The sequence below is a fragment of a genome, unplaced genomic scaffold, assembly GCF_019419815.1.
Source record: "Pyrus x bretschneideri cultivar Hongxiangsu unplaced genomic scaffold, Pyrus_bretschneideri_v1 Contig59, whole genome shotgun sequence".
In the NCBI taxonomy this organism is placed as follows: domain Eukaryota; kingdom Viridiplantae; phylum Streptophyta; class Magnoliopsida; order Rosales; family Rosaceae; genus Pyrus; species Pyrus x bretschneideri.
In genome coordinates, this window is record NW_025999797.1 from 1,863,211 (window position 1) to 1,877,127 (window position 13,917).

General features: G+C 35.7%; 1 protein-coding gene across 2 annotated transcripts; it reads right to left on the minus strand.

Annotated features, from left to right (window-relative positions):
* Positions 1-486: 486 nt before the first annotated feature.
* Positions 487-5,454, minus strand: LOC103961605. Of its 2 annotated transcripts, none has more exons than XM_018650982.2 (9): positions 5,271-5,454; positions 4,800-4,853; positions 4,662-4,675; positions 3,783-3,928; positions 3,591-3,631; positions 2,949-3,047; positions 1,991-2,359; positions 1,244-1,852; positions 487-1,132 (listed from the first exon to the last, which is right to left on the minus strand). In XM_018650982.2, the coding sequence occupies exons 1-9, from the start codon at positions 5,406-5,408 to the stop codon at positions 557-559; spliced, it is 2,046 nt and encodes a 681-aa protein (XP_018506498.2). In that variant the 5' UTR covers positions 5,409-5,454; the 3' UTR covers positions 487-556. The 2 variants fall into 2 exon arrangements, with proteins under 2 accessions (XP_018506498.2, XP_009372448.2); XM_009374173.2 differs by having other exon boundaries at positions 3,783-3,931.
* Between the last annotated feature and the right edge of the window lie 8,463 nt (positions 5,455-13,917).

Genomic DNA, 13,917 nt, shown 5'->3' on the forward strand with positions numbered 1-13,917 from the left:
AATTAGTATCGAGTCTGTTGCTTATATTTTAAAATGATATCAAAACATGCCACTTAACGGTCAGGCTTGCCACGTGACGATCAAGCATGCTACTACGTCACCTTACAAAACTGGAACAAGTTAAGGTCAAATACGTTTTGATCGGACGCTCACATTCTCATACAAATGAAGCTCAATTAATAGTTTGTTTCATTGGCTTGTCAGTAGAAACTGATCCAAATCCAATATCATATTTTAATGAAAGAAAATGGAACGCAACATTTCTTTGCATGTGGGCAATTTCTGACCGTTGATGCATGTGAGTTCTGCATTTCGTCAACGGTCTTGCGTGTGCAACCGACCTTGGCAAAATGAACATTGTATTCTGATGCATCTATCAGCAACATTTAGCAAGCTAGTTTGAAGCTTCAGAGCTACGGACCAGCAACATGTGTCAAAAAGTTTGCGAAATAAACTCGGTCTTAAAAACTATTCGACACTAAAAGATGAGTTAATAAAATCATTCAGCAAAATTACTAGTTCAAATACAATCTACAGTATGTCAATAATATACAATTCATTTCTTATTTGACGATTCATCAAGGAGTTGCTTAACAAATTCCGCTTTCTCTTCATCATCTAAGGTAAGGAATATATCAGCATTGGATGAATTAGCCACAAGTAGTCTTAATGCTTTAACTCGACCGGGAACAGAAAGCCCTAGTCTTTTAATCTCACAATGTAGCTCATCTATTTTGTTACCTTTGGATTCAACTGAGACTCGCATCGGCTCATTTGAAGTTTTTATTGTTTCCACGACTGATGCTGGAACTTTTTCCAATGCAACAGCTACACCATTGTGTTCGCATCTATTTCTTTGCAGCAAGGAATCAGATTGATCTGTCTGTCTGTTTGTTGAGATTTGGTCAACCGACCTTGAAAAAGTGTCTTCCTCACTTCCAGAGTCGGTTGATTCCTCTTCACAGTTCATCTCCTCATTGCGATTCATACGTCCAAAACAGTTAATCTCCTCGACTCTTTCAACTAAGGCTTGGGATGGTTTTACAGTTGCACGGCCTTCTCCAAATATATTAACAAGTCTATCATAAAGTGGAAAATATTTGCCCCTCCACCCATCAGCCTCCCTGTGATGCTGCAGGTTCAGTAAACAATTAATATAACCATATTACAAATGTCAGATTACAAGGCATATGTTATACGATATTAGGCAGGCTTATTAGCTTATGATGGAATAAAATCATACCTGAACATAGGCCTTCCATGTTTCTTCACTGTCAACCTCCACACATTTCTTCAAATCATTCCACCCAAACCCATTTTGGTTGAGCATGTCATCTATTATACAGTGTTGCTTCTTCAATATTTTCATTTTTGACTCAACGTGTGGGCTAGCTTTAAGTCCCGATGCTGGAAATAAACTGCACAAACCCTTTTCTATCAGAGTCAATGTACCAGCTTTGAAAGTACGATTTTCTCGATGACCTTTTGCAACTAGATCCTCTAGAATGCTTAAAAGTGCCTCCTCCTCCTCTTTGGTCCATACACGTCGGCTGCCTTTTTTCTTTTTTTCAACTATTTGACTACTATCTGCAGTATCATCTTGCCTTCTCCTCTTTCCTTTGGACGAATGAGATTGATCCGTTTGCTTTGTAGTTGAGATTTGGTCAGGTGACCTTGGACGAGTGTCTTCTTCCATCCCAAGGGAATTGTCCTCACCACAGTTCACCTCTTCAATTATTTCAGCAGGAGTTTGGGATGTTTTCTCATTTACGTAGTCCACTATAAATATTTTAACAAGCCTATCATAAATAGGAAAATGTTTGCCCTTCCACCCATATGCCTCCTTGTGATGCTACAAGATCAATCAACGAGCGTTGTTAAGTATAGTTCAGTTGTAAGATCATAGGCAAACCATATGTTATGAGTTGACACCTCATTTAACAACAAGAAGTCATACTAGCCTATGATAGAGTTGTTCATATTATCATACCTGAAGATATGCTTTCCATGTCTCTTCACTGTCTACCCTCACACATTTCTTCACCTTATTCCAGCCAAACCCGGTGTTGTTGACCATGTCATATACTAAACGGAATTGCTTTTTCAACTTTCTAATTTTTGACTCAATGTGTGGGTTAGCTTTCAATGCCGATCTTGGACACAAATTGCGCAATGCATTTTCTATTATAGTCATTGTACCAGGTATGAAAGCACGGTTAACACGATGACCGTTTGCAACCAGATCCTCTAGGATGCCTAAAAGTGCATCCTCCTCTTCATTGGTCCATACACGTCTACTCGCTCTTTTATTTTTCTCATTGATTTGACTGCTACTTCCGGCATCCATTCCTAAAAGTCCCTGGCGACATTCAAAAAGTTAATAGTAACAATCATTAATAATTACAATACAAGAATGTACCCTTTCATGTTCATTTAGAATTTGACTGCTACATTCTTGTTTTCTTGGTCTCACTGGTAAAATGCTAGTACAAATTGAGAAACAAAAAGGCAGAGCCAATGAAGTCATATGTGCGTTTTAAAATTCCTGTTTTGATGACATAGAATCATAACCCATATTTCTTCTTTACCGAGTCTTTTTAATTTGTAGAATGTATTCATGATGTTCAGGTAGAGGTTCCATATAATGATAAAGTGATATTGACTTGCACTGAGGAAAGAAGAATAACATATTATATCTACTAAGAAAACAACATAAATATGGCAAAATATCATAACATAAAGTACTCCTGTTGAGAGTGAATTATTTGGATTAGCTAATCCCTACAATGCTGAAACACTTAAATGAATTATTGAAAGGTTGGGGGCCCTTCAATCAAGAGATGCAAGTGACGAACCAAAAAGAATCTTGAAAGACATTTAACCACTCATTCTGTATAACTGTCAAATGACACAACGGAGAAAAGTTGCTTCTAACAGTTCATGTGTACCTTATCCTGCTGAGAAACAAAATCCGGATTATCAATAACTTGCCTCCTAACAATTGAGGGAACCTTATTCTTGACAATCCTTTCCAAGGAGACAGTGTCCTAACAATTGTAGACCCTGAATTAGCCCCCATGAAAGAAATTCGAACAAGAGAAAACTTATAATAAGACCTTGGAAGAATATAAAACAGTTCTACAACAAGCAAGAAACATCAGAATTTCACAATACTCTTGCTTATCGTAAGAGAGGAAAATATCGATATTTCACAATGAAAACAGCACTTCTTATCTTTCATTTTTCATTTTGAAAAAGCTCAAGGACCACCACTGTATGCATCCTTATAGCATCGTAAAAATAAAAAATAAAAACCAGCTAAAAAGAAAATCGTTATGCCCTCCTTCTTTATAAAAACATAAGAGATGCATTGAACTTGTAGGAGTGCAAGAAGGACTATTGGAGTGACAATACCAGCTCCCAAGATTTTTGAGTGTATAAACCTATCAGAAGCATAACAAAGACAAATATAAAGAAACTAAGGAGTAACAGAGATATGGCAAGTAACAACAATGCATTATATAGATATCCAGAAAATGGAAAATAGGAAGCATGCAATGCAGTAGATTTAATCCTAATGCATGCCAGACCTCAGTGCCTGAGTTATTCTTTCGCTTCCTCTCTTTTCCCACTGCAATAAACTTGATATTAATTTACAAAGGAAAACCATTTTTTTACAAGCAAACATTTTAAGGAAATAATACAAAGAAGTTTCGGTTACAAAATAATCCAAATTTAAAGAAAAGGGAAGCATAAAGAGAGTAATAGGGGCCAAAGCTAACCAGCTGAACTTTTTGGATTCATTTGTGTCAATTGCCCTGACTTTGTATTATCATCCACGCATGGTTGCTTGGCAAGAGTTTGCTGCCTTATTATATTCTCTTCATTTTGTTTCAAAAGGCGATCCACACCTACCCATTCGTCCCAACTGCTGGAAAGATATCCAACCCATTGTAATCATTTCTGTATACCCTTTTGAAAAGGGAAAAAACAGTTCAAATGAAGATTACACAAGTCCATGTCTTTCCTTGAATCTCAGTAGACAGCATCCATGACACGAATTATTTCAAGGATAACTTGCCAACTTAAGGAGGGCCTTCAGTCTTTAAAATAATAGAACGCAAGCCTAGCTCTAACATGTTAAGCGATGCTTGCATGATTGTATAAGAAACAAGAGAACAAAATTCTTATTTATTTCATTGTTCTCTTTCTACATTCATTAGATGCCATCAGGTCTAAAGTCTACACCATATGAGTAGTTCTCTTCTATCCATAACACCATCATCCTGGTAAAGAAATCCTAGAGTTTATGTGCAAAAACAAAAAGACTTGAACAACAAAACCAGCTGAAACCTTTTATTTCTGGAGAAGCTTTTATTACCTTTAAGTGTAATGACTTAGCTTTGGTACCGTGCACATGATTGTTATCTATATCAAAGGAGAGTTTTGGGAAGCAAGAAGAAGGAATGTTTAAAATATGTTTTAAATTACACAAGATTTCACTCCAAAACCTATCATAACATTCATTAGTGTGTGCGTTTTTGTATGTATGTGTGTGTGAGAGAGTGAGAGAAAGAGAGCTGATTTCTGCACTCTTTACCTCAAGAACTTTGAATTCAAAAATGAAAACAATACAATAAGACTGGCAGAATCACACGTACACTTTATTCCAACCCTGCAAACCAACAAATTGAAACACTCAATATCATAATCCGAAACTATGCTGCTTGCTTACAAATTGTCACATAACGCGCATTAAATTCAAGACCGAGCAAAGGGAGAGGCATTATTCGACTTACAAGGTAGTGAACGAAGTAAGTCCATTTGTTATTTCTGAGCTCAAGCTTTTGAACCTAAACATGTGAAAGATTAAAGCTGTTCAGATCATAACTACAGCAGCACAAAATAGTAAATTCAGCAATTTCGGACGAAACCAAATTTAACTAAACCCTGACTATACTGGCTAGCTGAGCACTAGTTCTAGAGAAAGCTAGTAAATTATAATTACATTGCACTAATTAAACTGGATTAACTATTTATCTCAAGAGTAATTACTAATTAGATTAATATTTCAAATTTCCAGCACAAGGTTTAAAGAATTTGTAGGTGAAAATTTCATAAATACAATCAGCGTTGAAAAAAGCTCAATAAAATTCCATCATGAAATTGCAGAAATAAATAAAAAAATAACATGAATTTGAAAAATAGGGCAGTTGTCAGCTAGATTACAGAAGATGGGGATTGGGGGAATACAAGGAGAGATGGCTTGCCTTGGCGTCGTAGATGCGCTTGCCGTGGTAGGCAAGGACCTTCTCGCCCTCGGAATAGATGCTGGAATTTAGTGGCGGAGTGTCGCCGCAAGAGCCGTCGCCAGTTGTGGCGTAGTCATCCGTCGACGAGTTTCCCATTTTTGTAGACCCAGCTGTCAACCGCGGGAGAATAAAAAGCCCGATCCGACTTGTCACTCTAATGTAATATTCCCTCACCTTTTGTGGGGCGTTTTGTAATTTTACTAAGCAACAATTAGAAGAGTGATTTAGTAGTACGGTCGAATGATATTCCTCTTCATTTATAAGTGAGAGATTTAGGTTCAATTCTTACCAAAAACGAATTTAAAATACATTATTACTAACTTATTCTCTCATCTTCACCCTGTAATGTAAACAATATCGTTTGTTAAAAAAAAAAAAAATCAAAATAAGCAGAAATCTGAGTAATGACTTGTAAATATCTAAATTGGGAAACTAGTAAATTGAATTCGATCGTACTGATTTGAACCAACTAGTTTGGTTTGGTTGTAAATATATGTCTGACCGGTTGGATTTGGTTTGATCCACAATTCTCAACTAATTAAATAGGAAAACCTCATTAGCTTTTTTAAAATGTCATCAGAAATTCATCTTTTAAAACAATAAGGAGAAAAATTTGTAAAGGAAGAGTGTAAGATGACTTTTGCACATGCTTCATTCTTAATAGGTGGTTCTAAGTAATGTTAAGGAGATTAAATTTGTATTCAAAATTTTTAAATTAAATAACATAGAACTTAATGATTAGATTATTACTTAAGCATTAATAAACGTACTTATTTTCTATTTAGTTTGCAAATGTAATCTTTGTAATGTTACCCAAAGATAATTGATCGTGTAAAATGCTCAAATGTGTGTTGAAAGATTTTGTTGCGAAATATTCTTTGGTTTGTTTTTCTTATTTTTGTGACAATTTGACTTTTATACTCTCGATTCCTATGAGGATGAAAGAAAATATGAAATGCGCATGAGAGCAACCTAAATCTGAGTTGATTCAATTTTGTGATGTTATTTTTTTGCTTTTAGTGGGCTTAGTATTTCCAGCAATTACAATGTCTTCTCTATCTTTTTATGTTCAAAAAGCAAGATTTTTTAGATACAACAAGGACAAATCTTGAAATACAATAACTTTCAGTTATTTCGTTGTATCTTCCTCTCGAAATTATATGAAATTGAATTTACCTAGTGAAATTTGAACACAACGAATTACTTACCTAATAAAAAATTCGATCTTCAACGATTTTTGTCACTGATCTTCTCTAAAATCCCAAACAACCGGTTGACCTCTTTAAAAAATTTCTCTCACTTTCTCTAGCATTGACCAACGTATCAAGAAAAAAACAAAAATCAACAAAAGAACCTCAATTTTGTAAGAGTGACGAATTTGCAATTAATTGGGTTCAATTTCTCGAAAAAAAGAGAGGAGTACCATACGTTAACTAAACTGAAGGGGAGTCATGAGTTCAATTCAATTGCTTTTATTTAATTGGAAATTTGCAGAAGGTGAAAATTTGCAGAAGGTGAAGGGTTGTTTTAAGTTTGAATCCCATATTCACGGTTCTTAGCCCTCATCCCGCAGAACTCTTCTGTTACGATGTTTTATCTCTTTATCACGGGGCTTTTCATTTTTATTATCTTTTCTTCATATTTTTTACTGATTTGGTTAATGTTTTCATTTTTTACAAAATTACCCTTGGGGTGATGAATCAGTTTTTCACGTTAGTTGTAGGGTTCTGACTTTGTGAAGCCTAAAAACTTTAATAGCTTATTAGCTATTGGGCTTGTGCGCCGCGCAAGGTAAGTAGTTTTTAGGGTCAACAACTTTAATACTTTTGTTTTAATTTTTACTATTAGAAAGTCAGAACCCTACTTAGCCTACGTGGCGCACATGCCCAATAGCTAATAAGCTAACTATGTCATTCGATCGAATGTGGGCTAATAAGCTAACTACGTCATTCGATCGCGTGTGCCAACTCGTCGGCCGAGCTCGACCAAGGAGTAAAATGAGTGATGATGTGGCTTTGGGCGCGCTGCTGATTTCTTGATCTTGCGACTGTGGTTGAGGAAGGAATACTTCTCGGCCTTTGGGTTCTAGAGCCTGAAGATAAGGCTGCTAGTTCTGCGAAGTTCAATAAGTATTCGGTTTTCAGTGTGCCAAATGTCATAACCTGGTAACACCTCACTTTGCCGAGAAGCTGATGAGATGACTTCTTCCAACAAGGATTCAGAAGTTTCTCAGTCGGCTGATTTTACGGCTCCAGTGTTGTTTATCCAAACTAAAGATGTTGCCAGTTGCCACCACGGTGTTGTTTACCCAAAGTGAAGATGTGTTGGCGGAAAAAGGAAAATAAAAATCTCAAGGTCTTTGAGAGGTTTTGCGTAGAACGAGAGCACAGGGCAATTGTATGTTGATTTGGAGGGCTTTGAGTGATGCACTCCCCTCTCTATTTATAGTAGCAATTTCCTCAATGGCCGAGGTAGATTTTGACTCGGACTATAATTCTTTAACCTAATTCGAATGGATCTTGGCCAATCATGACTTTTGTAGGACTCTAAACCAAGCTCCTTAATCACTCAGATTCAACACTTGATTCTCGGCTTCTTTTTTTATTCAAAGCATTCCTAGCTTCTGACAATTTCTTATTGCACTAGGACTAGACCGCTTCACCCTTATCCGGATGGAACCATATCCTAATGAGACTCGACCAAAATCCACTGGGCCAGGCCCATGATAGGAACATTCATGACACCTTATACTGGACCGAGAACAATCATGGGCTCAGCCCAAAACGCCATTCTGGGTCCAAACAAAAGCATAAAAAAAAACTAAAAAAACTTGTTCAAAGTACAAACAACCAAAATATAAGTGCAAAAATCATCACCCTTATATTAAGTTATGGGAATTGTTATTGGCACTCCAAAATTCTCATTCTACACTCCAAACTTTCTATATTTAGAAAGAAAAATACACTTATGAGAAGTGTAAAATGAGATTTTTGGAGTGTCAATAACACTTCCCTAAGTTATAATATTGAAACTTAGAGTTCCTTTACATGATAAAGAAAATTTGAGACAAATAAATGAAATGAATATAAATGATCTTATCTTCAAGACTCACCAGCTTTGCTCATGACATAAGGGCCTATAATATATTGTTTTGAACATAACGATGCAAGGATTAAGACACATTAGCTTTCGTTTACTAGTCCAAAACAACAGTTTAAGTTTTAGGGATACTTTTGGAACTTTGTTAATTGTTTGTTTTATTTTCTATCTGGACGTTAAGTTCTATTAGGGTTTGGTTTCATGTTGTGAACGTATGTATACACCTTCTTAGTGTAAGGATCGTTATCTTTTGCTTATTTTCAATCCAATGTGAGTTTACTATCTTTCTTCCAAGTGAATTCTAGGGTTAGTTGTTTTCTAGTGAAAGATTATCATTCGATTCTCTTTATTACATTCTGCTGCATGACTTCGTTATTATATAATTCAGTCATTAAAAAGAAAGTATAAAGGCATAAAGAAAACATGAATAAAATAACAAACAACTAAATATAAGTTCGAAATCATTACCTGGTTTATATTAAATTATAATATTTGACAATGGTGTAAGCATAGAGCTTCTTAACATGATAACGAAACTTTGGGACAGATAAATGAAATGAAAATAATATGAATGATCTTATCTTCAAGATACACATGGCGTATATATGCATCAACCAAAAGATATGAATGCGATAATAAGTAAAGAATATTTCTAGTTTCTATTTTTGTGATCACGCATGCATGTTTATTGATGAATGTTGTCTGTAAATTTGTTTCCTTGACCAGGACTTGGACCCGAGTCCTTAATCCCTCCGAGAGTCTCAACATTCGTGAATTTGTTTCCCGTACCAGGGCTTGGACCGGAGCCCTTAATTCCTCCGAGAATCGCAACATTTATAAATTTGTTTCCAGTACTAGGACTTGGGCCAGAATTCTTAATCCCACCTAGAGTCTCAACATTTGTAAACTCGTTTCCTGTACCAGGACTTGGACCTGAGTTTTTAATCCCTCCGAGAGTTTGTTGGTTCGTAAACTTGTGCCCCTCGCCCGGGCTAGGGCCCGATTCCTTGATGGCTCCAAGTGCTAACCCATCAAAGAAAACTTCAACTGCTCCAAAACAAGAGCTTCTGTACTTCATGATATTCAAGGGCCGGGCACTTACTGCAATGAATGTAGAGTTGAGCAAAACAAACAGCAAAACGAAACTGAAGAACTTGGTAGTCATGTTGGTAAGAGAGAGAGAGAAAGAGAGAGGCTCTGCAACTGTTGGTATATTGTGATATGCGTCGTGGAGTATTGGGTGTTTCCTATTTATAACAACAAAAACGTTTGCTGCTTGGCAAGCACGTTAGACTATGAGATGATGAGCTTTGACTAAGAATCTTGACATGAAAAAATTATTTAAATAAATTACAAACAAAAGCGACATTTCCCATCCTCATAGTCATGTGTTGGAATTACGAAGCAACAAGGATGTTTCGTAATCCATGTAAAATGGAGAAAAACGGGTTTTTATAAAATAAAGTATTGTGAGTCCAAGTTGGACTTAGATGTGGAAAAATGATAATATATGATGGAATTAGTTAACGGTTTTGAGTTATGAACAATTTTTTGTGTACACGGAACACTGTCACGTAATATTGTTATCCTACGAATATTCATATCAATAAAAGAACACGTATTTTTATTTGAATAAAGCAATAAAATGATTTAAACGTGCTCTGAGTTCACTAAAAAATTATATTGATCGCATTCTGAATCAACCAAAAAATTACGCGAATCTTATTTGGGTCCGGCCGGCCGCCCCAAGCCATCAGAAGTTCTTGCAGCTCGGGGACGAAAGAGAAAGAGTCAAAGACCATGCATTGTTTGAATTCTATTTTTTTTAAATGCATGCATTGTTTGAATTCCATGGCTGCAGTGTAACGTGACTTAAATGATTTATTGGGTAGGGAAAAAAATGATTTATAGGGATTTTCATGACCAGTCAATTTCACTAGTTGTAGTATATCAATTGGCACCATGGTATACTAGCTGCATTTTAAATTTAATTTTATCAAAATAAGCATCATGGTAGATGCGTGATAAGATACGTATGTACATATTCAAATACGATGCGTGATATGATACATATATACATTATCAAATACGTATAGTGATACGTGTACATTGAATAGACATCATTTAATTCCTAATTTTCAATTGAAAATTTTAGCTTTGTTTTTCAACTACCATGCATATATACATTGAAATCTGATATTTGTCTTCTAATTTTAATACATGACGTATTTTGAATTGATTGACACATGCATCGGTCTCAAAATCGTCCTGGAAACGTAATTTGAGATTTATAAAAACCTAGTTCGGAGCTTAAACATAAGCATTAGAAAATTGAGAATGTCATGCTACATGGAAGCTTTTCTAAATTTAGGTCCAAACGTGACAGGATTTAATTATCATATCATAGGACGTATATAATATAGTTTCTAGCATTAATTGTTTCTCTTACAGTTAGAGGAGATTAAGGACAATATACGTAGCCCACCATCATTGACAAACCAAAAGAGGTAGGCATGTACATGTTCATGTCTGATTGTAGCTTGTAATTTAATCTAGGACTCTCAGTTTTGGGTACAATTGAGGCCGTTAATCTACTTTTGCATGACAACACGAAGGCCACATACAGAAGAGGGAGATGGTTTGACCATGAGAAGTGGATTAATAAAGAAGACCATAATTACCAGAGTAATTCACCAATTATACTAGAGGTATTCATCAATTTACTCTCTGAACTTGTGATCATTGGCCAATTTCCCCCCTCAACTTTAATTTGGCCAATTTCCCCCCTCAACTCTCATAATTAGTCAATTTGTACCCTACTGTTAATTTTTTTAATTTTCCATCTATTCTTCTGCCTTTGAAGGGCAAAAAAAAGTCAATTTGAACCCTATTGTCATTTTCCATTAAGTAGGTTTCCCTACACCTTACCAGAGGTAGACGAGGTTGAGGGAGGAGGCGACAGGGTGTGGGCAGCTACAAATTGCAAAAGCAACATATCAAATGGATTGGGCTGAAAACAGCGGAGGAGGGAGGCATTGGTGGCAATCACGGGCTTGGCTTGGAGAAAAGGAAGAACAAGAGAAAGTTCAAAGAAATGAAGCAGATAGAAGGTGTAGGGAAAATGACTTTTTTGCCCTTTAAAGACAATCATGCGGATACCTATTTAACGGAAGAATAGATGGAAAATTAAAAAAAATTAACAGTAGGGTGCAAATTTACTAATTATGAGAGTTGAGGGGGGAAATTGGCCAAAATTAAAGTTGAGGAGGAAAATTGGCCAATCCTTACAACTTTAGGGGATAAAATGATGAATACCTCATTATATTATTATCTTTCTTTAAGCAATGTAAAAAAAGATTAGACGAAATTAAGTCGTCGACAATAATGCATGTGAGACACCTTAGTATAATAACCTTATCTTAATGTAGCCCACCCATGCCGATCCATTTTAATATGTCAATTTTAAAGCTCAATCCATGCCAGGCCAATTCGGCTCACCAAATAAGAGCAAGTTCATCAGTATCCCAATTGATAGGGAAATTGAGTTGAATTTCCTTTGGCCCAAAAAAAAAAAGTAACGGAGGGCTATTGAAGCAAAGGCACAAGCTCGTTGAGCTGCCCTTGCAATTGAAACACAGGTTTGTGCTATTTAGATTTGTGGTCGTAAGCAGGAGATACCCCCCCCCCCCCCCCCCCCCAAAAAACACCCGAATGACAGCGAGTCTAACGACTTAAAATGGGTGCGCAAATCCAACAGTAATTTTTTTTTTTTTTTTTTGAAAAAACATTGATGTGCCACTTGGCGCTTTCTCTTTGTGGATGTAAGTCGAATGTATGGTCAAGTAACGTTGAATGACCATCTCGTGGTAACGTTGACGTTGTTGTAATGCATTGTTCTGGGCAGGTTCTTCAATATTGTCATGAGCTTGATAAATTCTAATTTTTGAATTGTTCATCATGTATTCGTCCAAATCTTTTTCATCATAATCAAATTCATCTTCCATAATCATGTTATAGAGGATGATGCACGTCATCATGATACTTCGAAGCGTCCCATCATTCCACAGTCGATTAGCCCCTGTAATGATTACTCAACGAGCTTAGAGGATACCAAAATACCTCCCCACATCCTTCTTATACCCATCTTGCTTTGCTGCAATGTGTTTTTCCTTCGGAAAGTGTTCATCTTCTCGTTCTTCTTTCACTTGCAACCTCCTCAGATTATCCATGGTTGAAAGAACTTTCTTTTGTAAGAATTCATGAATTGAGATGAGTAGGGAGGATGGGGAGGCTTTGTGTGAGTATATCTAGTGGGTTGAAGGGTTTTTATGGAGAAAAATGAGAAAATCATAAGATTGGATAAGGAGACATGAAACTACATAAATGATCAATAATCTTAACAAAAACCTGAGCGGATATTAGCAATGAATAATGACATGTAGCGTAACGAATCTTTGAAAATCTCATATAATATCTAAGGTGATAATGACATATGGAGGATAAGACCAAGAAAGCATTAATATATATATATATATATATATATTTGTGAATAGTAATCATCCTTACCCTTGCCTTCCTCCTTCCAAATGGGTAGATTTGCACAAAGGCAATTATTGTTTAATAGTAAGGGCAATTTCTTTGCCCTTACCTTGCTTTTGCACTCCTAAAACGAGCAGATTTGCTCTAATATCACCAAAATAGTTTGACTGCACGGTGAACAAGACATTCAAATACAAAATGAGAATAAAGATAAGCCAAAATAAGTAATGCTCTAATCCAGAAGAAGAATAAGAAGAAGAAGAAGAAGAATGAGGATTTATCAGTTAAGATTGTTAAGTTACTTGATCAATTGTGCAACCTACTAACCTATTTTGGTAGTATAACAGACATTAAATCTCTTCGTTGCCTAATCAATCAATATTCCTAACTACCTTGACCATTATATTCCTAGCTAGACAATTTTTTTAGCTTATAAGTTGTCTAAAGGTGTTCTAGTTCTGATATTGAACTTTGTAGAAATTTTTGTGTGCATCAAAAATATTTGTCATGCGAAATTCACAGTTAACGAGTATATTGAGTGCTAACTTCAACATTGATCTTAGCTAGGCTGCTGGATACTATCCCGATTAGTCCCTAGGCGTTTGAAAATAAAGAAAGTGCGCAAAAACACACATAGGTCTTGATTCTCATATAGACAAAAAAATCGATAATTTCATTTTGCGTTTTATTTTGTCAATAAAATGTAAGAGACTTGTTGAATACTTGAATGAACACTCATTATATACTTGTTCCCCATATTTCAATATGTTATAATACTTTATAATTCTTATGTCATTTTATTTATCAATTTATGTATTCCAATACAATTATGTGTGTTTTTAAAGTATAAATAAGCACTTATTTATACAATATATTATAAATTTACTTTAATTCACATAGGCGCTAGGCCCTAACCCACCACTCGACTAGCTCCTAACGTCTTTTAGAACTTTAGATGTTGCAAGCC

Bases quoted from the DNA above. Each gene is read 5' to 3' on its own strand.
- LOC103961605 (XM_009374173.2), bottom strand. From the start codon at position 5,408: ATGGGAAACTCGTCGACGGATGACTACGCCACAACTGGCGACGGCTCT. The intron at 2,360-2,948 runs GTACACATGAAC...GAATGTCGCCAG, and splicing joins TTGTTTCTCAGCAGGATAAG to GGACTTTTAGGAATGGATGC. The intron at 1,853-1,990 runs GTATGATAATAT...TTGATCTTGTAG, and splicing joins CATGGAAAGCATATCTTCAG to CATCACAAGGAGGCATATGG.